The sequence below is a fragment of the Palaemon carinicauda genome, chromosome 39 (genome assembly GCF_036898095.1).
Source record: "Palaemon carinicauda isolate YSFRI2023 chromosome 39, ASM3689809v2, whole genome shotgun sequence".
Lineage (NCBI taxonomy): Eukaryota > Metazoa > Arthropoda > Malacostraca > Decapoda > Palaemonidae > Palaemon > Palaemon carinicauda.
In genome coordinates this window covers 18,474,055-18,496,970 of record NC_090763.1, presented here as the reverse complement: position 1 = coordinate 18,496,970, position 22,916 = coordinate 18,474,055, and the positions used below count along the sequence as shown (strand labels likewise).

General features: G+C 46.8%; 1 protein-coding gene across 5 annotated transcripts in view; it reads left to right on the top strand.

Moving 5' to 3' along the window:
* LOC137631052 (protein GDAP2 homolog) overlaps window positions 1-22,916 on the top strand; it is a 97,241-nt gene that overhangs the window by 59,059 nt on the left and 15,266 nt on the right. For all 5 annotated transcript variants that reach the window (XM_068362640.1, XM_068362639.1, XM_068362643.1 and 2 more), the window contains 2 exons: window positions 21,615-21,724; window positions 22,089-22,243. In XM_068362640.1, the coding sequence (XP_068218741.1) occupies window positions 21,615-21,724; window positions 22,089-22,243 (265 nt within the window). The remainder of the gene's footprint in view (window positions 1-21,614; window positions 21,725-22,088; window positions 22,244-22,916) is intronic.

The following is a 22,916-nucleotide window of genomic DNA, read 5'->3' as shown; positions in this document are numbered from 1 at the left end:
TTAGCTATCGCTGTGCAGAAGTTATCTTCAATACTTCCTTGCATTCTTTTATTGGATTTTGGATTATTTGTTGACGACTTGGATAGATTTTGAATTCCCCCCTTTGACTAATTCAAGATGTCTGACCCTTCGCAAGTCCCCAAGTACAGGAAGTGTAGCGCTAGGGACTGTTCAAGGCGTCTTCCGAAGGCCTCTATCGATCCGCACACCGTTTGTTCCAATTGTAGGGGTAAAGCCTGTCAATTGGAAGATCGATGTGAGGAATGCGTTGGGCTTTCGGAATTCGATTTTCAAGAATTCCTGAAATATGCACGTAGGCTAGAGAAGGATAGGATCAGGAGGAGTTCGTTTCGCTCAGTTGATTTTTCCTCTCCCCATGCCCCACAACCTATTCCTTCCCCTGTAGTGGTTGCACCCGACCCCCCTGCTAGCTCTCATCAACCTTAGATGGCAGATATAATGCGTGCCATCCAGGCTCTGGGTGAGAGAGTCGAGTCATTGGCTAATGACCGCAATCAACTCATGGCTGACGTCAGGGAGTTGAAAGGTAAGAGTGCTGTGGGAAGTGAAGTGAGTGTTTGTGCAGTGAAAAGTGTCAGTGTTACGCATGAGGGTGCGTCTGTTCGTGCCTGTCGTCCTCCCAGTCCGGGACCTCTTGCAAGCTCCCAAGCCCAGGGGAGTGGTTTCGGACGTATCTTGCCTAGATCGTCCCACCCACAAGAAGACGAGTGAGCCCGTTCATTCCTCGTCTGCGGAAGATGTTTCACGCCAGAAACGATGGACCAAGGTCTCACGGCCTCTTAAACGCAAGGTCCTTTCCGAACTAGTCCAACGGCCCAGGTGTAGCCACTGGGTCAGTTCGGACTCGCTGCAGTCCTCCGACGACTGCACACCTCCTAAGAGAGGCAAAGTGGTACCGCAACAGGCAGTAACTCCGTCTGTTGCCGCACCAGCTACTGTAGACCCTAAGTGGTCTTTGCTGCAGTCTATGCAGACTCAGTTAGCTTCCTTTATGCAGGAGTATCGTGCGGAGAAGGTTGACGCTGCACCCGTTAGCCTACAACCATCCACGGTTGTGCGCCCAGCAGACGCTGAGGCTGCCTGCTCCCGCACTACAGCTGTGAGAGCTCCTCCACCCATGCGCAGTCGACCCTGCCAGACGCATGTTGACGTTCACAGACGCACGGTACCCTCCGTTGACGTGCGTGTGCTACCACAACAACAGGAGGGTGGAGTTAAGCTGCCGTGTTTTGACGCGGTGCGTCAGCCTCCGCAACCCACGGTGGTCTCCGCTATCCGACCACAGTCAGGAGTAGACGCTTTGCGCACCCACTCAGCTATGGTTGTTGCCAGTTCTCAGACTGACCAACAGTTGCATGACGTTGGGTCCAGTGCAGCCACGCATGCACCCGTGCTGCCGGACTCAGCCGTCCAGCTTTTACCTTCTCCTTTGCCGCTTCCTCCTCAACATTCAGACGATGGACTCTCTGATGATGACGAAGCTGCACATCTTGACGACCTACACTCGGACATCGACGAACCCAAGACCACGCCTCCCTCCTTAGACTTTAGGAAAGTGCTTGCGCTGTTCAAGGATTTATATCCGGATCAGTTTGTGTCTGCAGCACCACGCTCGCCTCCCTCTGAGTTCGCTTTAGGCATGCAGTCAGCAGCTCCTGCCTTTACGAAGCTCATACTCGCTCGCTCGTCCAAGAGAGCTTTAAGGGTACTGGGAGAGTGGTTGCAGTCCAAAAAGCAACTTGGGAAGACAACCTTCATGTTTCCCCCGGCCAAGCTTGCTTCCAGATCTAGCGTCTGGTATGCTACGGGAGAAGTTCTCGGCTTGGGAGTTCCTGCCTCTGCCCAGGGCGACTTCTCAAGTCTGGTAGACTCTCCCCGCAGGCTGGCTATGAGACGCTCCAAGATTTGCTGGACTCCTTCGGATATGGACCATCTTATGAAAGGAGTTTTCCGTGCATTCGAAGTCTTTAACTTCTTGGACTGGTGTTTGGGAGCGTTGAGCAGGAAGACCTCCCCTTCTGATAAGGAAACTTCCATGCTCATTATGTCCTGCATGGACAAAGCCATACGGGATGGTTCTAGTGAGCTTGCGGCTTCTTTCGTGTCCGGGGTCCTCAAGAAGCGGGATCACCTTTGCTCCTTCTTGTCAGCTGGAGTCACCCCATGTCAAAAGTCGGAACTTATGTTTGCTCCGCTCTCGAAGTGTCTCTTCCCTGAAGAGTTGATCAAGGAGATTGCCGCCTCCTTGATCCAGAAAGACACTCATGACCTGGTGGCGTCATCCGCACACAAAGCCACCCCTTTGCCCTCAGTGCCTAGACCCAGGATGGACACTCCAGCGTCAAGGTTCATTCCGCCCTTTCGTGGCAGAGCCTCCAGCAGAGGAGGTGCTCGTGCCGAAAGTCAACGTGGGAGTAAGAAGAAGGGTTCCAAGTCCTCTAGAGGCAGAGTCTGACTGCCACCTTCTTCAGACAGCAGTGGGAGCCAGGCTCAAGAACTACTGGCAGGCCTGGGAGAACAGGGGCGCAGACGCACAGTCTGTGAAGTTACTCAGAGAGGGGTACAGGATTCCATTCTTGCGCAAGCCCCCTCTAGCAACAACTCCCATCGACCTCTCTCCCAGGTACAGAGAGGAGGACAAGAGACTAGCTTTACAGAAAGAGGTGTCTCTCTTACTACAAAAGGGAGCGGTAGTCATAGTCCGGGACCATCAATCCCCGGGCTTCTACAACCGTCTCTTCTTAGTGGCGAAGAAGACAGGAGGGTGGAGACCGGTGCTAGACGTCAGTGCTCTGAATGTCTTTGTCACAAAGCAGACGTTCACCATGGAGACGACAAAGTCGGTTCTAGCATCGGTCAGGAAGGAAGACTGGATGGTCTCGTTAGACCTAAAGGACGCTTACTTTCACGTCCCCATCCACCCAGATTCCCAACCTTTTCTAAGGTTCGTTTTCGGGAAGGTGGTTTACCAGTTCCAAGCCCTGTGCTTTGGCCTAAGCACGGCACCTCTAGTTTTTACCAAACTGATGAGGAATATTGCCAAATTCCTGCATTTAGCAAACATCAGAGCCTCCCTCTATTTGGACGACTGGCTTTTAAGAGCTGCGTCAAGTCGTCGCTGTCTGGAGAATCTAAAGTGGACTCTGGATCTGACCAAGGAATTGGGTCTCCTGGTCAATATGGAAAAGTCCCAACTCGTCCCATCCCAAACTATAGTATACCTAGGAATGGAGATTCAGAGTCTAGCTTTTCGGGCTTTTCCGTCGGCCCCCAGAATCAGTCAAGCCCAAGAATGCATCCAGAACATGCTGAAGAAGGACCGATGTTCAGTCAGACAGTGGATGAGTCTGATAGGGACGCTTTCATCACTGGATCAGTTCATCGCGTTAGGGAGACTCCACCTCCGACCCCTTCAATTTCACCTAGCTGTTCACTGGAGAAAGGACAAGACGCTAGAAGCGGTCTCGGTTCCTATTTCCGAGAAGATGAAGTCTTCACTGACTTGGTGGAAGAACAACATTCTCCTCAGGGAGGGTCTGCCACTGGCTGTTCAGACCCCCGACCACCTTCTCTTCTCGGACGCATCGGACACGGGCTGGGGTGCGACATTGGACGGTCGGGAATGCTCGGGCACGTGGAATGCGGATCAAAGAACGTTGCACATCAACTGCAAGGAGCTACTGGCAGTTCATCTGGCCTTGAGAAGCTTCAAGTCCCTCCTTCTAGGCAAGGTGGTGGAGGTGAACTCCGACAACACCACAGCCTTGGCGTACATCTCCAAGCAAGGAGGGACTCATTCGATGACGTTGTACGAGATCGCAAGGGACCTCCTCACCTGGTCAAGAGATCGAAACATATCCCTAGTAACGAGGTTCATTCAAGGCGACATGAATGTCATGGCAGACCGCCTCAGCCGGAAGGGTCAAATCATCCCAACAGAGTGGACCCTTCACAAGAATGTTTGCAACAGACTATGGGCCTTATGGGGTCAGCCTACCATAGATCTGTTCGCAACCTCGATGACCAAGAGGCTCCCAATTTATTGCTCACCGATTCCGGACCCAGCAGCAGTTCACATAGATGCCTTTCTTCTGGATTGGTCCCATCTAGACCTTTATGCGTTCCCCCCGTTCAAGATTGTCAACAGAGTACTGCAGAAGTTCGCCTCTCACGAAGGGACAAGGTTGACGTTGGTTGCTCCCCTCTGGCCCGCGAGAGAATGGTTCACCGAGGTACTGCAATGGCTAGTAGACGTTCCCAGAACACTTCCTCTAAGAGTGGACCTTCTGCGTCAGCCGCATGTAAAGAAGGTACACCCAATCCTCCACGCTCTTCGTCTGACTGCCTTCAGACTATCGAAAGACTCTCGAGAGCTAGAGGCTTTTCGAAGGAGGCAGCCAGAGCGATTGCTAGAGCAAGGAGGACATCCACTCTCAAAGTCTACCAGTCGAAGTGGGAAGTCTTCCGAAGCTGGTGCAAGTCGAAATCAGTATCCTCAACCAGTACCTCTGTAACTCAGATAGCTGACTTCCTTTTATACCTAAGGAAGGAAAGATCCCTTTCAGCTCCCACGATCAAAGGTTACAGAAGCATGTTGGCAGCAGTCTTTCGTCACAGAGGCTTAGATCTTTCCAACAACAAAGATCTACAGGACCTCCTTAAGTCTTTTGAGACCTCGAAGGAGCGTCGGTTGGCCACACCAGGTTGGAACTTAGACGTGGTACTAAGGTTCCTTATGTCAGCAAGGTTCGAACCACTTCAATCAGCCTCTTTTAAAGATCTCACTTTGAAGACTCTTTTCCTCGTCTGCTTAGCAACAGCTAAAAGAGTCAGTGAGATACACGCCTTCAGCAGGAACATTGGATTTACATCTGAAACGGCTACATGTTCCTTACAGCTTGGTTTTTTAGCTAAAAACGAACTTCCTTCTCGTCCTTGGCCCAAATCGTTCGATATTCCAAGCCTTGCTAATTTGGTTGGAAATGAACAAGAAAGAGTACTATGCCCTGTAAGAGCTCTTAAGTACTATTTGAGACGTACTAAGCCATTACGTGGACAGTCAGAAGCTTTATGGTGCGCCATTAAGAAACCTTCTTTACCTATGTCGAAGAATGCAGTTTCTTATTATATCAGACTTTTGATTCGAGAAGCTCATTCCCATCTGAATGAGGAGGACCATGCTTTGCTGAAGGTAAGGACACATGAAGTTAGAGCTGTCGCAACTTCAGTGGCCTTCAAACAAAACAGATCTCTGCAGAGTGTAATGGATGCAACCTATTGGAGAAGCAAGTCAGTGTTCGCATCATTTTACCTTAAAGATGTCCAGTCTCTTTACGAGAACTGCTACACCCTGGGACCATTCGTAGCAGCGAGTGCAGTAGTGGGTGAGGGCTCAACCACTACATTCCCCTAATCCCATAACCTTTTTAATCTTTCTCTTGAAATGTTTTTTATTGTTGTTTTTTGGGTTGTCCGGAAGGCTAAGAAGCCTTTCGCATCCTGGTTGATTTGGCGGGTGGTCAAATTCTTTCTTGAGAAGCGCCTAGATTAGAGGTTTTGATGAGGTCCTTTAGTATGGGTTGCAACCCTTCATACTTCAGCTCCTAGGAGTCGCTCAGCATCCTATGAGGATCGCGAGGCTCAGTAAGGAAGACGTACTTAAAAAGGCAGAGTAATTGTTCAAGTCGACTTCCTTACCAGGTACTTATTAATTTTGTTTGTTATTTTGAATAACTGCTAAAATGAAATACGAAATACTTAGCTCTTAATGTTAACATATATGCTGGTCTCTACCCACCCCCCTGGGTGTGAATCAGCTATATGATCACCGGGTAAGTTTAATATTGAAAAATGTTATTTTCATTAGTAAAATAAATTTTTGAATATACTTACCCGGTGATCATAAATTAAAGGACCCACCCTTCCTCCCCAATAGAGACCCAGTGGGCCGAGGAGAAAATTGGTTCTGTGTTGACATGGAGTACTTGAGTACCTGCTCGACAGATGGCGCTGTTGATGTACACCCCCACCTGTATAGCGATCGCTGGCGTATTTCGTCCTTAGGTTTTTCTGTCGGGCAGCAGAGCTGACAGCTATATGATCACCGGGTAAGTATATTCAAAAATTTATTTTACTAATGAAAATAACATATTTCAGAAAAAAAAAAATTGCTTTTAATATTTGTAATATTGATTGATTTTTGTCACTCAAACATGAAAAGATTAAAAATTTTATAGCCTATAATCTGTACATTCAGCTTTTGAAAAAACGAAACACCTTTCATATGAAAAATAGTTACTTTTGAAAGTGACTTCTATACATTGATGAAATAATACATACTGTTTATGTTAAAAAGTAAAATTGCTAAGAAATTTTCCTATGTACAACTTTTAGAGAATAGAATTCTTTTTCAAATGGTGTTCAAAGGAAATAAATTGATCGAGAAACTAAAATGTAGTAGGAGTTTGAAGTAACCCCAAAATAACATTGTTATAATAGGGCTGAGGTGCACCCCTTAAGATAGTTTTTATTTTCAATTCTTTTAATCTTCCTAGATATGGCCAGTAATGTATTCTCAATTTAATTTCATAAGGTGAAGCCTGTATATACTTTTCTTAAAATAGGTAATGGCTTTGATTATTAAGTGTCCCATATGTTCGACTTTCTCGGTGATTGGATGCCTTTTATGGCTTTCTCTACCAGTCTAGGGTTTCTGATGGTGTTTAGTTTTTTGGAAGTCAATTTCATAAATATTTTTTCTTCATGTGAAGGTCAGAACAAGGCTTAATTTTTCAGTAGTGTTTTCTTGTTCTCGTTATATTGCAGTATAATGAAAAATATCAATTGGTCATATGTTATGATCATTGTACAGTACATAGTGGAATAGAACTAGCAATATCTCTATCATGGATTGCTCAAGATTATATTTTTTTCAATATTAATCTTACCCGATAATCATGTAGCTGTCAACTCCGTTGCCCGACAGAATTCTACGGACGGGATACGCCAGCGATCGCTATACAAGAGGGGGGTGTACTCACCAGCGCCACCTGTGGCCAGGTACTGCAGTACTTCTTGTGGACACCACCTCAATTTTTCCTCTGTCGTGCTTCCGGCAAGACCTACATGGATACGCTTATAATTTTGGAGTCTTTGTTCACGGTTTTGGTGAAGTATTGCTCTGAGATTTCAGCTTTCGCTATACAGGAAGCTTTTCCCTTAGCTTAGATAGCTTTTGGATTGATTTTGATTAATGGTATAACGATCTTTGCTTTAATTTGGAATCCCCCCTTGACTGTTCTCTGATTCAAGATGTCCGACCATTCTCAAGCTCCTCCCCAAAGACGATGTAGGACTTGTATTAGGCGTCTTCCGAAGGCCTCGGTTGATCCTCACACCGTTTGTTCCGACTGTAGGGGAAAATCCTGTCAGTTGGAAGATCGATGTGAGGAATGTGCCGGACTTTCGGAACTTGATTTTATTCGATTTCTCAAGTATACGACTAAGTTAGAGAGAGAGAGAGTTAGGAGGAGTTCGGCTCGCTCTTTACTTTATTCCTCCCCCCATGATCCTCAACCTTTTCCTCCCCCTGTAGTGGCTACCCCCGAACCTATTATTAGTTCTCAGCCTGATATGTCGGATGTTTTACGTGCCATTCAGGCTTTAGGTGATAAGGTGGAGTCGGTAGTGAGTGACCACAAGTTTCTCTTGGCAGATGTCAAGGAACTTAAAGTGAAAAGTGCAGTGGGAAGTGGTAGTGCCAGTGCTGTGCCTAGTGTCAGTGTCAGTGTTGCGCATGAGGATACTTCTGTGCGTGCCAGTCGTCCTCCCAGTCCGGGACCTCTTGCAAGCTCCCAAGCCCAGGGGAGAAGCAATGTCGAAGGGCAAAAGGGTTCGGCAGGCCTTGATCGGCGCACAGTAGTATCCTCAGTGGTTGCGGGCGTATCTTATAGAGATCGTCACTTCCACTCTCAGACGATTGAACCCTTTATTTCCTCGTCTGCAGAAGATGTTTCCGGGAGGAAACGCTGGACCCAGGTCTCAAGGCCTCTTAAGCGTAAGGTCCAGACCGCGCGAGTCCAACAACCCGGGTGTAGCCACTGGGCTAGCTCGGACTCGCCGCAGTCATCGGATGGCTGCACGCCTCCTAAGAGAGGTAAAGCTTTGCCTCAACAGACCTCAACTTCTGTTAAAGCTATGCCTCAACAGACCTCAACTGCTGTTGATCCCAAGTTGGCTATGCTGCAGACTATGCAGTCGCAGCTTGCGGTGTTGATGCAGGAGTTTCAGGCAAAGAAGGTTATCACACCTCCTCCTGCGAGCGCTCCCCCACCTCTGCGCAGTCCAGCCTGCCAGACGTATGAGGTTGAGGTTCCTCAAGCTACCTCCATGCGTGAGCTACCGCTTTGGGAGTTGCCAGATACCAGCGCTGTGCAGCAACCTCCACTTTCCTTGAGGCAGGAGCCTCTTGCCACGCGGCAACCTCCTCAACACTTGGGGCAGGAGTCTTATGCTTTGCAGCAACCTCCTCTACCCTTGAGGCAGGAGCCTCTTGAGTTGCAACCATCCTCGAGGCAGCAACCTCTTGCGGTGCGACAACCTCCACCATCCTTGAGGCAGCAACCTCAACTCTTGCAGCAGCCACCTCCACTTTCCTCGAGGCTAGAACCTCAACTCTCGAGGCAAGCACCTCAACTCTTGAGGCTAGAACCTCAACTCGTGGGACAAGAGCCTCTCTCTGCGCAGCCACCTCAACCCTTGAGGCAAGCGCAACCCTTGAGGCAGGAACCTCATGCTATGAGACAGCCACCTCAACGCATGCAGCTACCACTTTCTTCTCAGCTTAAGCCGCTTCCTATTCAACTTGAACCGCAGTTTATGCAGCATGAGCCTCATGCTTTACAGCATTCGCCTCTCACCACGCTTGCTCCTCAGACCCCTGCAGAACCTCCTTCATCCCAGCCTCAGGACTTTGTCATTACCAGCCCTCATCCTCTTCAGCAGACTCTTGAGGATGAATCCGCTAGTGCGCATGCACCCGTGCTTCAGGATTCAGCCATTCAGCATACTGCTTTATCGTTACCTCTCGCTTCTCAACACTCAGGTGATGAGGTTTCTGAGGATGAAGCGGCTCACCTGGATGATCCTTCATCTGATGTGGAGGAACCCAAGTCATTGCCACCCTCCATTGACTTTCGCAAGGTCCTTACTCTTTTCAGAGAGTTATACCCTGAACATTTTGTTTCTGCTACCCCTCGTTCTCCTCCATCCGAGTTCTCTCTAGGCATGCAACCTGTTAAGTCTGCCTACACTAAGCTTGTCTTCGCCAGATCGTCAAAGAGAGCTTTGAGAATATTAGGGGATTGGTTGCAGTCCAAGCAGCAACTTGGAAAAACGTCTTTTATGTTTCCGCCTCCTAAGCTGGCTTCTAAGGCGGGCGTCTGGTATGCCACGGGAGAGGATCCAGGCTTGGGGGTCCCTGCCTCTGCCCAGGCTGACTTCTCAAGTTTGGTTGACTCTCCACGAAGGTCGGCTATGAGACGCTCTAAGGTCTGCTGGACCTTTTCTGACCTGGACCACTTCTTAAAGGGAGTCTTTCGCGCCTTTGAAATTTTTAATTTCCTCGACTGGTGCCTGGGGGCCTTGAGCAAGAAGACTGCCCCTTCTGACAAAGACTCGGCCATGCTGATTATGTCCTGTATGGACAAAGCAATTCGCGATGGTTCCGGCGAACTTGCCTCTATGTTTGTATCGGGAGTCCTCAAGAAAAGGGAACAACTTTGCTCCTTCCTTTCCACTGGTATCACCTCTTGCCAAAGGTCACAGTTACTTTTTGCTCCCCTGTCTAAGTTCCTGTTTCCTGAGGATCTTATCAAGGAAATGTCTGCGGCTCTTATACAGAAGGATACGCATGACCTCGTGGCCTCTTCAGCACGGAAGGCTAAGGTTGCACCTTCAGTTCCAAGAACTTACCGCACCCCAGTGGCTGATACTCCTGCTACCAGATTTATTCCGCCCTTTCGTGGTAGAGCCCCCAGCCGAGGAAGTACCCGCCCAGACGGTCACAGGGGCAGGTCCAAGAAAGGTACCAAGTCTTCGAAAAGCAAACATTGACTCTCCTCCTCTCCAGACAGCCGTAGGAGCCAGACTCAAGACCTTCTGGCAAGCTTGGGAAAGAAGAGGTGCAGACGCCCAGTCTGTCAAGTGGCTAAGGGAGGGTTACAGGATCCCATTCTGCCGCAATCCCCCTCTGACCACTTCTCCCATCAACCTCTCTCCCAACTACAAGGAAAAGGACAAGAGGCTAGCGTTACATCAAGAGGTGTCGCTCCTGTTACAGAAGGAGGCAGTGGTGATAGTCCGGGATCATCAATCCCCGGGCTTTTACAACCGTCTCTTCCTGGTGGCCAAGAAGACAGGAGGTTGGAGACCGGTGCTGGACGTCAGTGCGCTCAATGCTTATGTCACCAAGCAGACGTTCACTATGGAGACGACGAAGTCGGTCCTAGCAGCGGTCAGGCAGGAGGACTGGATGGTCTCGTTGGATCTGAAAGACGCCTACTTTCACGTCCCCATTCATCCAGACTCCCAACCTTTTCTGAGATTCGTTTTTGGAAAGGTTGTGTACCAATTCCAAGCCCTGTGTTTTGGCCTAAGCACAGCACCTATGGTGTTTACGCGACTGATGAGGAATATTGCCAAATTCCTCCACTTGGCGGACATCAGAGCCTCCCTTTATTTAGACGACTGGCTTTTAAGAGCCCCCACAAGTCGTCGCTGTCTGGAGAGTCTCAGATGGACTTTGGACTTGACCAAGGAACTGGGTCTTTTGGTCAACTTAGAGAAGTCCCAGCTTATTCCTTCCCAAACTATCGTTTACCTGGGAATGGAGATTCGGAGTCAAGCTTTTCGGGCTTTTCCGTCGGCCCCAAGAATCAACCAAGCCCTAGAGTGCATCCTGAGCATGCTGAAGAGGAACAGATGCTCGGTGAGACAGTGGATGAGTCTAACAGGGACCCTGTCATCGTTAGCCCTGTTCACCGAGTTAGGGAGACTCCACCTCCGCCCCCTTCAATACCATCTAGCAGCTCACTGGGACAAGAATATGACGCTCGAAGCGGTCTCTATTCCTGTTACCAAAGAGATGAAGACCACTCTCACGTGGTGGAAGAGCAACATCCTTCTCAAGGAGGGTCTCTCGTTAGCTGTTCAGACCCCCAATCTTCATCTCTATTCGGACGCATCAGACTCGGGCTGGGGCGCGACCTTGGACGGACAGGAATGCTCGGGAACATGGAACAAGGAACAGGAAACGCTTCACATCAATTGCAAGGAGTTGTTGGCAGTACATCTGGCCTTAATGAACTTCAAGTCCCTCCTGCTAAACAAGGTGGTGGAGGTGAACTCCGACAACACCACAGCCTTGGCATACATCTCCAAGCAGGGAGGGACTCATTCGAGGAAGCTGTACGAGATAGCAAGGGACCTCCTCATTTGGTCAAGAAGTCTAAACCTCACGCTGGTAACGAGATTCATTCAGGGCAACATGAATGTCTCGGCAGATCGCCTCAGCAGGAAGGGTCAAGTCATCCCCACAGAATGGACCCTTCACAAGAACGTGTGCAACAGACTTTGGACCTTGTGGGGTCAGCCAACGATAGATCTGTTCGCCACCTCCATGACCAAGAGGCTCCCATTGTACTGTTCCCCAATTCCAGACCCGGCAGCAGTTCACGTGGATGCTTTTCTGCTGGATTGGTCCCATCTCGATCTATATGCATTCCCGCCGTTCAAGATCATCAACAGAGTTATTCAGAAGTTCGTCTCTCACGAAGGGACACGGCTGACGTTGGTTGCTCCCCTTTGGCCTGCAAGAGAATGGTTCACAGAGGTACTGCAATGGCTGGTCGACGTTCCCAGGACTCTCCCTCTAAGAGTGAACCTTCTACGTCAACCTCACGTAAAGAAGGTACACCCAAGCCTCCACGCTCTTCGTCTGACTGCCTTCAGACTATCGAAAGACTCTCTAGAGCTAGAGGGTTTTCGAAGGAGGCAGCCAGAGCGATTGCCAGAGCAAGGAGGATATCCACTCGCAGAGTCTATCAATCCAAGTGGGAAGTCTTCCGAAGCTGGTGCAGAGCCAATGCAGTTTCCTCTACCAATACCTCTGTAACCCAAGTTGCTGACTTCCTGTTACATCTTAGGAATGTTAGATCTCTTTCGGCTCCTACGATCAAAGGGTACAGAAGTATGTTGGCATCAGTTTTCCGCCACAGAGGCTTGGATCTTTCCTCCAACAAGGATCTACAGGACATCCTTAAGTCTTTCGAGACCTCTAAAGAACGTCGCTTGTCCACTCCAGGCTGGAATCTAGACGTAGTCTTAAGGTTCCTTATGTCTCCTAGATTTGAACCTCTCCAGTCAGCCTCTTTCAAAGACCTTACTCTCAAAACTCTTTTCCTCGTCTGCCTTGCAACAGCCAAAAGAGTTAGTGAGGTTCACGCCTTCAGCAGGAACATAGGATTCACATCCGAAACAGCAACATGTTCCTTACAGCTCGGGTTTTTGGCAAAAAATGAACTTCCTTCACATCCTTGGCCTAGATCGTTCGAAATTCCTAGCCTTTCCAACATGGTGGGTAACGAGCTAGAGAGAGTTCTTTGCCCTGTCAGAGCTCTAAAGTACTATCTTAAAAGGTCAAAACCTATACGAGGACAATCAGAGGCCTTATGGTGTGCCATCAAGAAACCTTCGATGCCTATGTCCAAAAACGCAGTTTCGTATTACATAAGGCTTCTGATTAGAGAAGCTCATTCTCACATGAAGGATGAAGACCTTGCTTTGCTGAAGGTAAGGACCCACGAAGTGAGAGCTGTAGCTACTTCGATGGCCTTCAAACAGAACCGTTCTCTGCAGAGTATTATGGATGCAACCTATTGGAGGAGCAAGTCAGTGTTTGCATCATTTTATCTCAAAGATGTCCAGTCTCTTTACGAGAACTGCTACACCCTGGGACCATTCGTAGCAGCGAGTGCAGTAGTAGGTGAGGTCTCAGCCACTACATTCCCTTAATCCCATAACCTTTTTTAACCTTTCTCTTGAATGCTTTTATTGTTGTTTTTGGGTTGTTACGGTAGGCTAAGAAGCCTTCCGCATCCTAGTTGATTTGGCGGGTGGTCAATTCGTTCTTGAGAAGCGCCTAGGTTAGAGGTTGTGTAGAAGTCCTTTAGTATGGGTTGCAGCCCTTTATACTTCAGCACCTTAGAGTTGTTCAGCCTCCTAAGAGGAACGCTGCGCTCAGTAAGGAAGACGAACTTATTAAAGGCAGAGTAATGGTTCAAGTCGACTTCCTTACCAGGTACTTATAATTTCATTGTTATTTTGAATAACTGATAATATGAAATACGGGATACTTAGCTTCTTGATATACATGTACACTGGTTTTCACCCACCTCCCTGGGTGTGAATCAGCTACATGATTATCGGGTAAGATTAATATTGAAAAATGTTATTTTCATTAGTAAAATAAATTTTTGAATATACTTACCCGATAATCATGATTTAATTGACCCACCCTTCCTCCCCATAGAGAACCAGTGGACCGAGGAAAAATTGAGGTGGTGTCAACAAGAAGTACTGCAGTACCTGGCCACAGGTGGCGCTGGTGAGTACACCCCCCTCTTGTATAGCGATCGCTGGCGTATCCCGTCCGTAGAATTCTGTCGGGCAACGGAGTTGACAGCTACATGATTATCGGGTAAGTATATTCAAAAATTTATTTTACTAATGAAAATAACATTTTTCTTAAGATGATAATTTCAGTGTTAATTTCTTGTTTTAGTTTAGTCAGAATCACATACTTTAGTTTTTTAAATATTTAACTTAGCCGGTGAATATATATAGCTGCAACTCTGTTGCTCGACAGACAAAAAACTTGTAAAAAACTTGCCAGCGATCGCTATACAGGTTGCGGGTGTGCCCATCAGCGCCAACTGTCGGCCAGATACCATACTCAATGTAAACAAAGACTCAATTTCTTCTCTGTCGACGTGTCGACAAGACGTACATTACTCGCTGTTGAAACCTGGAGTTTTTTCCATCATCTTTGGTGAAGTACTCTATTTTGGTTTTGAGCTTTCGCTGTGCAGGGTTTTTCTTCAAATAAATCCTTGAACTCTTTTTTGTATCGGATTCATTGTTGATGACTTAGACCGTTTTTTGGAATTTTCCCTTGACCAATTCAAAATGGCTGACCTTTCAGGCTTCTTTCGACCCTCTCACTGTTTGTTCCAATTGTCGGGGTAAAACCTGTCAATTGGAAGATCGGTGTGAGGAATGCGTGGGCCTTTCGGAATTCGATTTTATCGAATTTGAGAAGTACACACGCAGGCTAGAGAGAGATAGATTAAGGAGAAGTTCTTCTAGGTCGATAGATTTTTCCTCTCCTCATGCCCCTCAACCTATTCCTTCCCCTGTAGTGGTTGTTCCTAACCCCCCTCCTAGCACTCAGGAACCATCGATGGCTGACATGATGCGTGCTATCCATGCCCTGGGGGAGAGAGTTGAGTCCCTTGCAAGTGACCGCAATCAACTCATGGCGGATGTTAAGGAGCTAAAGTGCCAAAGTGCCGCGGGAAGTGATAAAGTGCCTAGTGAAAGTGTTGTGAACAGTGTTGCACTTGAGGGTTCGTCTGTTCGTGCCTGTCGTCCTCCTAGTCCGGGACCTCTTGCAAGCTCCCAAGCCCAGGGGAGAAGCAATGTCGTACGACGCATGGGTTCGAGAGGCCTTGATCAGCGAACAGACGTTCCCTCCATGGTATCAGGCGTATCTCCCCAAGATCGGCCCTACCTACGTAAGACGAGAGAGCCCGTTTTTACCTCGTCGTCTGAAGGTGTTTCTTGTAAGAAACTTTGGACCAAGGTCTCACGACCTTTGAAACGTAAGTCGGTCCCTTCAGGACAAGTCCAACGTCCCGGTTGTAGCCACTGGGTCAGTTCGGACTCGTTGCCGTCATCTGATGACTGCTCACCGCCTAAGAGAGGCAAAGCGGTACCGCCTCAGTCGCTAACCCCGTCTGTTGCCGCACCTACTCCCGTAGACCCTAAATGGGCTTTGCTGCAAGTTATGCAGTCCAAGCTTGCGTCCTTGATGGAGGACTTTAATTCAGAGAAGGTTGCTGCTGAACCTTCTGGCCAACAACCTTCCAAGCGGTCTGTTGTGCGTCCTGTTGATGCTGAGGTTACCTTCTCGCGTCTACCAGTTGAGGTGGTTCCTCCTCCCATGCAACCCAGTGTGGGTTGCCAGCCGCACGTTGACGTTAGGCGACGCACGGAGGTGGTTGTTGACGTTCAGGACGTTCAGCAACCATCAGAAGTGACTTGTTTTGACGCGGTGCGTCAACCTCCGCAACCCGGTATGGTGTTGACTGCACAACCCAGACGGTCTAGACAGTCTCGGGTGGACGCTGTGCGTCCTCGCGCACCCATGGTTGTTGACAGTTCACAGACTGTGCAGCAGTTCCATGACGTTGCGTCCGGCTCCGTCACGCATGCACCAGTGCGACCGGACTCAGCGAGCCAGACGTTGCCCACTCCGTTGCCGTTTCCTCATCAGTTTTCGGATGAGGAACTATCTGATGAGGACGTTGCTGAACCACAAGACGATCAACCTTCGGAACTGGACGAGCCTAAGCCATCTCATCCATCATTGGACTTTAGAAAAGTCATGGCTGTTTTCAAGGAGATGTTTCCGGACCACTTTGTTTCTGTGGCTCCTCGTTCTCCTCCGTCAGAGTTTGTATTAGGAGTGCCTGCTACCGCACCTGCCTTTACGAAACTCGTTCTCTCACGCTCATCCAAGAGAGCTTTGCGGCTGTTGGGAGACTGGTTAGAGTCTAAGAAGAGGTTAGGGAAGACAGCATTTGCCTTTCCCCCATCTAAACTCTCTTCTAGATCGAGCGTCTGGTATGCCACGGGAGAAGTTCTCGGCTTGGGAGTTCCTGCCTCTGCCCAGGGCGACTTCTCATGTCCTGTAGACTCTCCCCGCCGCCTTGCCATGAGACGCTCGAAGGTTTGTTGGTCACCATCGGACCTGGACCACCTTCTTAAAGGGATATTTAGGGCTTTCGAAGTCTTTAACTTTTTAGACTGGTGCTTAGGAGCCCTGAGCAGGAAAATCTCTTCGGTAGATAAGGATATTTCCTTGCTCATTATGTCCTGCATGGACAAGGCCGTCCGTGATGGGTCCAATGAGCTAGCTGCCTCATTCACGTCCGGAGTCCTGAAGAAGCGAGAGTCTCTCTGTTCGTTCCTGTCTGCTGGAGTTACGCCATGCCAGAGATCCGAACTTCTCTTTGCTCCCCTTTCCAAGTGCCTGTTTCCTGAAGCCTTGGTAAAGGAAATTGCCGCATCGTTAGTTCAGAAGGACACCCATGATCTAGTTGCGTCCTCGGCTCGCAAAGCTCCCCCTTTGCCTACATTCTCTGCTAGACCGAGTATAGACACTCCAGCGTCTCGCTTTATTCCGCCCTTTCGTGGCAGAGCCTCCAGCAGAGGAGGTGCTCGTGCCGAAGGGAAACGAGGGAAGAGGAAAGGACCTAAGTCCTCCAAGGGCAGAGTCTGACTGCCCGCAACTTCAGACAGCAGTGGGAGCCAGACTCAAGAACTTCTGGCAAGCCTGGGAGAAGAGAGGCGCAGATCAACAATCTGTGAAGTTACTCAGAGAGGGGTACAAAATCCCTTTTGTACGCAAACCCCCTCTAGCGACGTCCCCCATCGATCTCTCTCCCAGGTACAGAGAGGAAGAAAAGAGACAAGCCCTGAAACTGGAAGTGTCTCTTTTGCTAGAGAAGGGAGCGGTGGTCAAAGTCTCGGACCTTCGATCACCGGGATTTTACAACCGTCTCTTCCTAGTTGCGAAGAAGACAGGAGGTTGGAGACTGGTGCTAGACGTCAGTGCTCTGAATGTCTTTGTCACAAAGACAAAGTTCTCCATGGAGACCACAAAGTCAGTCTTAGCAGCGGTCAGGAAGGAAGACTGGATGGTCTCGCTAGACCTAAGGGACGCCTACTTCCATATCCCCATTCACTCAGACTCCCAACCTTTTCTGAGATTCGTCTTCGAAGATGTGGTTTACCAGTTTCGGGCCCTGTGCTTTGGCCTAAGCACAGCTCCTCTCGTGTTTACGAGGCTGATGAGGAATGTAGCCAAATTCCTCCACTTATCGGACATCCGAGCCTCCCTTTATTTGGACGACTGGCTTCTCAGAGCCTCTTCCAGTCGTCGCTGTCTGAAGGATCTAAAGTGGACTCTAGATCTGACCAAGGAATTGGGACTCCTAGTCAATTTGGAAAAGTCGCAGCTGGTCCCATCCCAAACTATTCTGTATTTAGGGATGGAGATTCACAGTCTAGCTTTTCGGGCTTTTCCGTCGGCCCCCAGAATAGATCAAGCCCTGCTATCCATCCAGAAGATGCTGAAGAAGGAACACTGCTCAGTCAGGCTGTGGATGAGTCTGGTAGGGACGCTGTCATCCCTGGAACAATTTGTATCACTAGGAAGACTACACCTCCGTCCTCTTCAATACCATCTGGCTTTTCACTGGAAAAAGGACAAGACGCTAGAGGCGGTCTCGATCCCGATTTCCGGAAAGATAAAGTCTTGTCTGACTTGGTGGAAGGACAATATCAACCTAAGAGAGGGTCTTCCCCTGGCTGTTCAGACTCCCAACCACGTTCTCTTCTCGGACGCATCGGACTTGGGCTGGGGCGCGACACTGGACAGTCGGGAATGCTCAGGCCTGTGGAACTCGAGTCAAAGGAGCATGCATATCAACTGCAAGGAGCTGTTGGCAGTTCATCTGGCCTTGAAAAGCTTCGAGTATCTCCTTCGAGGCAAAGTGGTGGAAGTAAACTCGGACAACACCACGGCCTTGGCGTACATCTCCAAACAAGGAGGTACCCACTCACTGACGTTGTACGAGATCGCAAGGGACCTGCTCATCTGGTCAAAAGGTCAAGACATCTCCCTAGTAACGAGGTTCATCCAAGGCGACTTGAACGTCATAGCAGATTGTCTCAGTCGGAAAGGGCAAGTAATTCCAACCGAATGGACCCTCCACAAGGATGTGTGCAAGAGACTTTGGGCCACTTGGGGTCAACCAACCATAGATCTCTTTGCAACCTCGCTGACCAAGAGGCTTCCAATCTATTGCTCTCCAGTCCCGGACCCAGCAGCAATACATATAGATGCCTTCCTCCTAGATTGTTCACATCTGGATCTCTACGCATTCCCACCGTTCAAGATTGTCAACAAGGTACTGCAGAAGTTCGCCTCTCACGAAGGGACAAGGTTGACGTTAGTTGCTCCCCTCTGGCCCGCGAGAGAATGGTTCACCGAGGTACTTCGATGGTTAGTAGACGTTCCCAGAAGTCTTCCTCTAAGGGTAGACCTTCTACGTCAGCCACACGTAAAGAAGGTACACCAAAGCCTCCACGCTCTTCGTCTGACTGCCTTCAGACTATCGAAAGACTCTCGAGAGCTAGAGGCTTTTCGAAGGAGGCAGCCAGTGCGATTGCTAGAGCAAGGAGAGCGTCTACCATTAGAGTCTACCAATCGAAGTGGGAAGTCTTCCGAGACTGGTGCAAGTCAGTTTCTGTATCCTCGACCAGTACCTCTGTAGCTCAAATAGCTGATTTTCTCTTATACCTGAGAAAAGGACGATCCCTTTCAGCTCCCACTATCAAGGGCTACAGAAGCATGTTGGCATCGGTCTTCCGGCATAGAGGCTTAGATCTTTCCAACAATAAAGATCTGCAAGACCTCCTTAAGTCTTTTGAGACCACCAAGGAGCGTCGTTTGGCTACCCCTGGATGGAATTTAGACGTGGTACTAAGATTCCTCATGTCAGACAGGTTTGAGCCGTTACAATCAGCCTCCCTGAAAGATCTCACTCTTAAGACTCTTTTCCTGGTATGCTTAGCCTCGGCTAAAAGAGTCAGTGAGATTCATGCCTTCAGCAAGAACATTGGATTTTCGTCGGAAAAAGCTACTTGTTCGCTGCAACTTGGTTTTCTAGCCAAAAATGAGCTGCCTTCTCGGCCTTGGCCTAAATCTTTCGATATTCCCAGCTTATCGGAGATCGTAGGCAATGAACTAGAAAGAGTCTTATGCCCTGTTAGAGCTCTTAAGTTCTATTTAAAGCGTACTAAACCTTTACGAGGCCAATCTGAAGCTTTATGGTGTTCAGTTAAGAAACCATCCTTGCCTATGTCAAAGAATGCTTTGTCATACTTTATCAGATTGTTAATACGAGAAGCTCATTCACATCTGAGTGAGGAAGACCGAGCTTTGCTTAAAGTGAAGACGCACGAAGTTAGAGCTGTAGCAACTTCCGTGGCCTTTAAGGAAAATAGATCTCTGCAAAGTATAATGGACGCAACCTATTGGAGAAGCAAGTCAGTGTTCGCGTCTTTTTACTTAAAAGATGTCCAGTCTCTTTACGAGAACTGCTACACACTGGGACCATTCGTAGCAGCGAGTGCAGTAGTGGGTGAGGGCTCAACCACTACAATTCCCTAATTCCATATCCTTTTAATCTGTCTCTTGAAATGTTTTTAATGTTGTTTTTATGGGTTGTCCGGAAGGCTAAGAAGCCTTTCGCATCCTGGTTGATTTGGCGGGTGGTCAAAGTCATTTCTTGAGAGCGCCCAGATTAGGGGTTTGATGAGGTCCTGTTGTATGGGTTGCAGCCCTTGATACTTCAGCTCCTAGGGGTCTGTCAGCATCCTAAGAGGATCGCGAGGCTCCGTAAGGAAGACGTACTTATAAGGCAGAGTAATCGTCTAAGTCGACTTCCTTACCAGGTACCTATTTATTTTGTTTTTGTTATATTGATAACTTCTAAAATGAAATAAAAACTCTTAGCTCATAAGATGTAAACATATTTAACTGGTCTCTACCCACCACCCTGGGTGTGAATCAGCTATATATATTCACCGGCTAAGTTAAATATTTAAAAATGATATTTTAATTATAAAATAAATTTTTGAATATACTTACCCGGTGAATATATAAATTAAACGACCCTCCCTTCCTCCCCAATAGAGACGCAGTGGGATGAGAAGAAATTGAGTCTTTGTTTACATTGAGTATGGTATCTGGCCGACAGTTGGCGCTGATGGGCACACCCGCAACCTGTATAGCGATCGCTGGCGAGTTTTTTACAAGTTTTTTGTCTGTCGAGCAACAGAGTTGCAGCTATATATATTCACCGGGTAAGTATATTCAAAAATTTATTTTATAATTAAAATATAATTTTTATTAACAATTCTTTCCAATAGAAATTTCATGTTATATTGAGAAAAATTTCTTGATATCCAAGACCTACAGTTAGCGATGAATATGTACAACTACCCCGAATAATATAAAACACTCAGTAGGGCTTTGTTTATAATTAACATTATATAAGTGGAGTCCATGTAAGTTTGTATGCATTTAAGCCAGCTACTAATTAGCTCTGAGAATTGAACTCAGAGGGGAAATGACTTTTTAAGATAATGTTACTGTAGTAAATTTCTTTTAATGAGGTGCATTTACACCGACTCGCAGCGGTGCCCTTTTAGCTCAGAAAAGTTTCCTGATTGCTGATTGGTTAGAACTATCTTGTCCAACCAATCAGGCATCAGGAAACTTTTCTGAGCTAAAAGGGCCCCCTGGCGAGTCGGTGCAAATCTGCCTCACTAAAAAAAGATGACTATAGAAATGAGTTTCACACAAGTTGAAATAGATAGCAGTAACAAAAGACTGTCAGTCATAAGCATTTTGTATTTTTGTGTGTGTAGATTAAAGAAATAGTTTAAGTAAAGGGGTGCTCATAGTTTATTTTATCCTGGGTATGTTGTCTTTCCTCTTGCCCAAATTGGATGATCAAAAGATGAGAAGCCAGCTTTGTATTTCAGTGGATGTCAAATACTAATTTTCTTTTATTCTTTGTCACAATAGGAAAATGTGAGTTTTTTTTTTTTTTATTTATAACCTCTTTCCACTTTTAGCAAAGATTCATGTATTATTAGATAGTCAGATCAGCCTTGTTCAAGTCTACAAATTTATTAAGTTTTTTATTTAACTTCTTACACGAGACATTACAAATTATTAACAAATAACAGTTATAGTGCACCCAATATTGTTCATTATTTTCGTTTTTTTTTAGATAGATGCATGGGTAACTTGACTTTCTTTCTACTTGTCCTTATGGGTTTATGTGGTATTATATATTATTTGCTTTTCAAAGTGAGTATACTCCTGCACATCCCTCTTCTTTAATTTAGAAAAAAAAGAATTTTTTGTTTGTAATTGTTCTGGTTTTTGGCAAGGAAAAAACTCCAAACATTATGAGTGTTGGTTATTCCTTAATTTTTCAGAGTGTTGGTTTTTTTTTACTTTTAGATTAATTTTACATTTTAATAATTCAATTGTTTTATATCATTTCCATTTGTCAATTTGATGTATATATATAAGTGTCTTCTGTCTTTTGTATTGCTCTCTATCTGGGTCTATATGAACACCGCAGATTCATGTGCTCTTTTCCAAACAGGCGTACTCTGGAGTGTGCGGTGGACAGAAAAATAAAGACCCTTGCATTTTGTGTAATAAATTCGGTGAAACGAGGATACCCTCCTGATCAAGGTGCCCATATTGCATTACGTAAGTAAATGGAAAGATTTTTACTTGTTTCATTTTGCATGCAATGGAGAAATGTTTTGTGTTTTTAGAAATGAGACAGTCTTTTGATGACTTAATGAGATTTATGTGTAGATTTTCTTTTTTTTTCAACTTAACCCATCAGCATTATGCTTTTATTTTGATATTTTTGGTATCTAAGCCTGTTCAGTAGCAACAATAATATTTATCATGGTAATGTTAATATACTTATGAAGAAGATAGGTTGAAACTGCACAGGCCATCAATGAAAAATTCTTATACAAACACTGAATAAACGTAAGATAATATATTACATTGTTGATTGATTGTTAGAGGTACTGTAACTAAATAGATGTTTTTTCTACAGGAACTGTTAGAAGATTCTTGGAGCTCCATAGTTCAACTCTAGAGAGAATAATATTTGTAGTAAATGGGATTGACGTTAGTATATATGAGATCTTGTTTCCACTCTACTTTCCTAGAACACCTGAAGAAGAGACTTGCAGTTGCTACTTGTTACCTGTAAGTTCTTTGTTTTGCTATTATTTACTATTTTATCTTGCCATTTGATCTGTTTTTTTCTGATAAGTCTCAGTCATTTAAGTGAGGCTTTCATTGCTTGAATACTAATTCAAGATGTCATTGGGTTTAGGTTGGCTCCTTTCAGTTTCATAGCTATGATTTCATTCATTATTTTGAGAATGGATAATTGTATAACATATAAATATTTCATACACGGTAGTGTCACCGAAATGAAAGTCTGTGTTGTTTTTATGCAATTCTCTACCAGTGGTCATGGCATAATTCCTTGGCCAGCAGTAAGCCTGGGAGATTAGTTGAACATTACTTTGTTCCCATACTAACAAACCTTCTGTTAGTTATGTGGCTATTTTTTCAGCGGCAGCTGGAGATAGTCGTTAGACTTTAATTGTGAGGTGGCAACCCTGCCTAACTGCTTAAGCAGGTAGGCTAGGGGTGGCGGGGGGATACCCAGCCATCTCTATATATACTCTCACAGTGGTGAGAGACGTCACTTTTTCTTTTGGCTCAGTAGAGATCGGATGTGTCTGCTCTCCTCCTGCGACTGTCGTTAGACGTTTTGATTTTTTGCTTTCTCTTTGCAGGTGTGTGTGTCTTCTTCTGTGATCGCCTTCACCATGCGAACGTATCCGTGGTGAGAGGGTGCTGCGTGCGG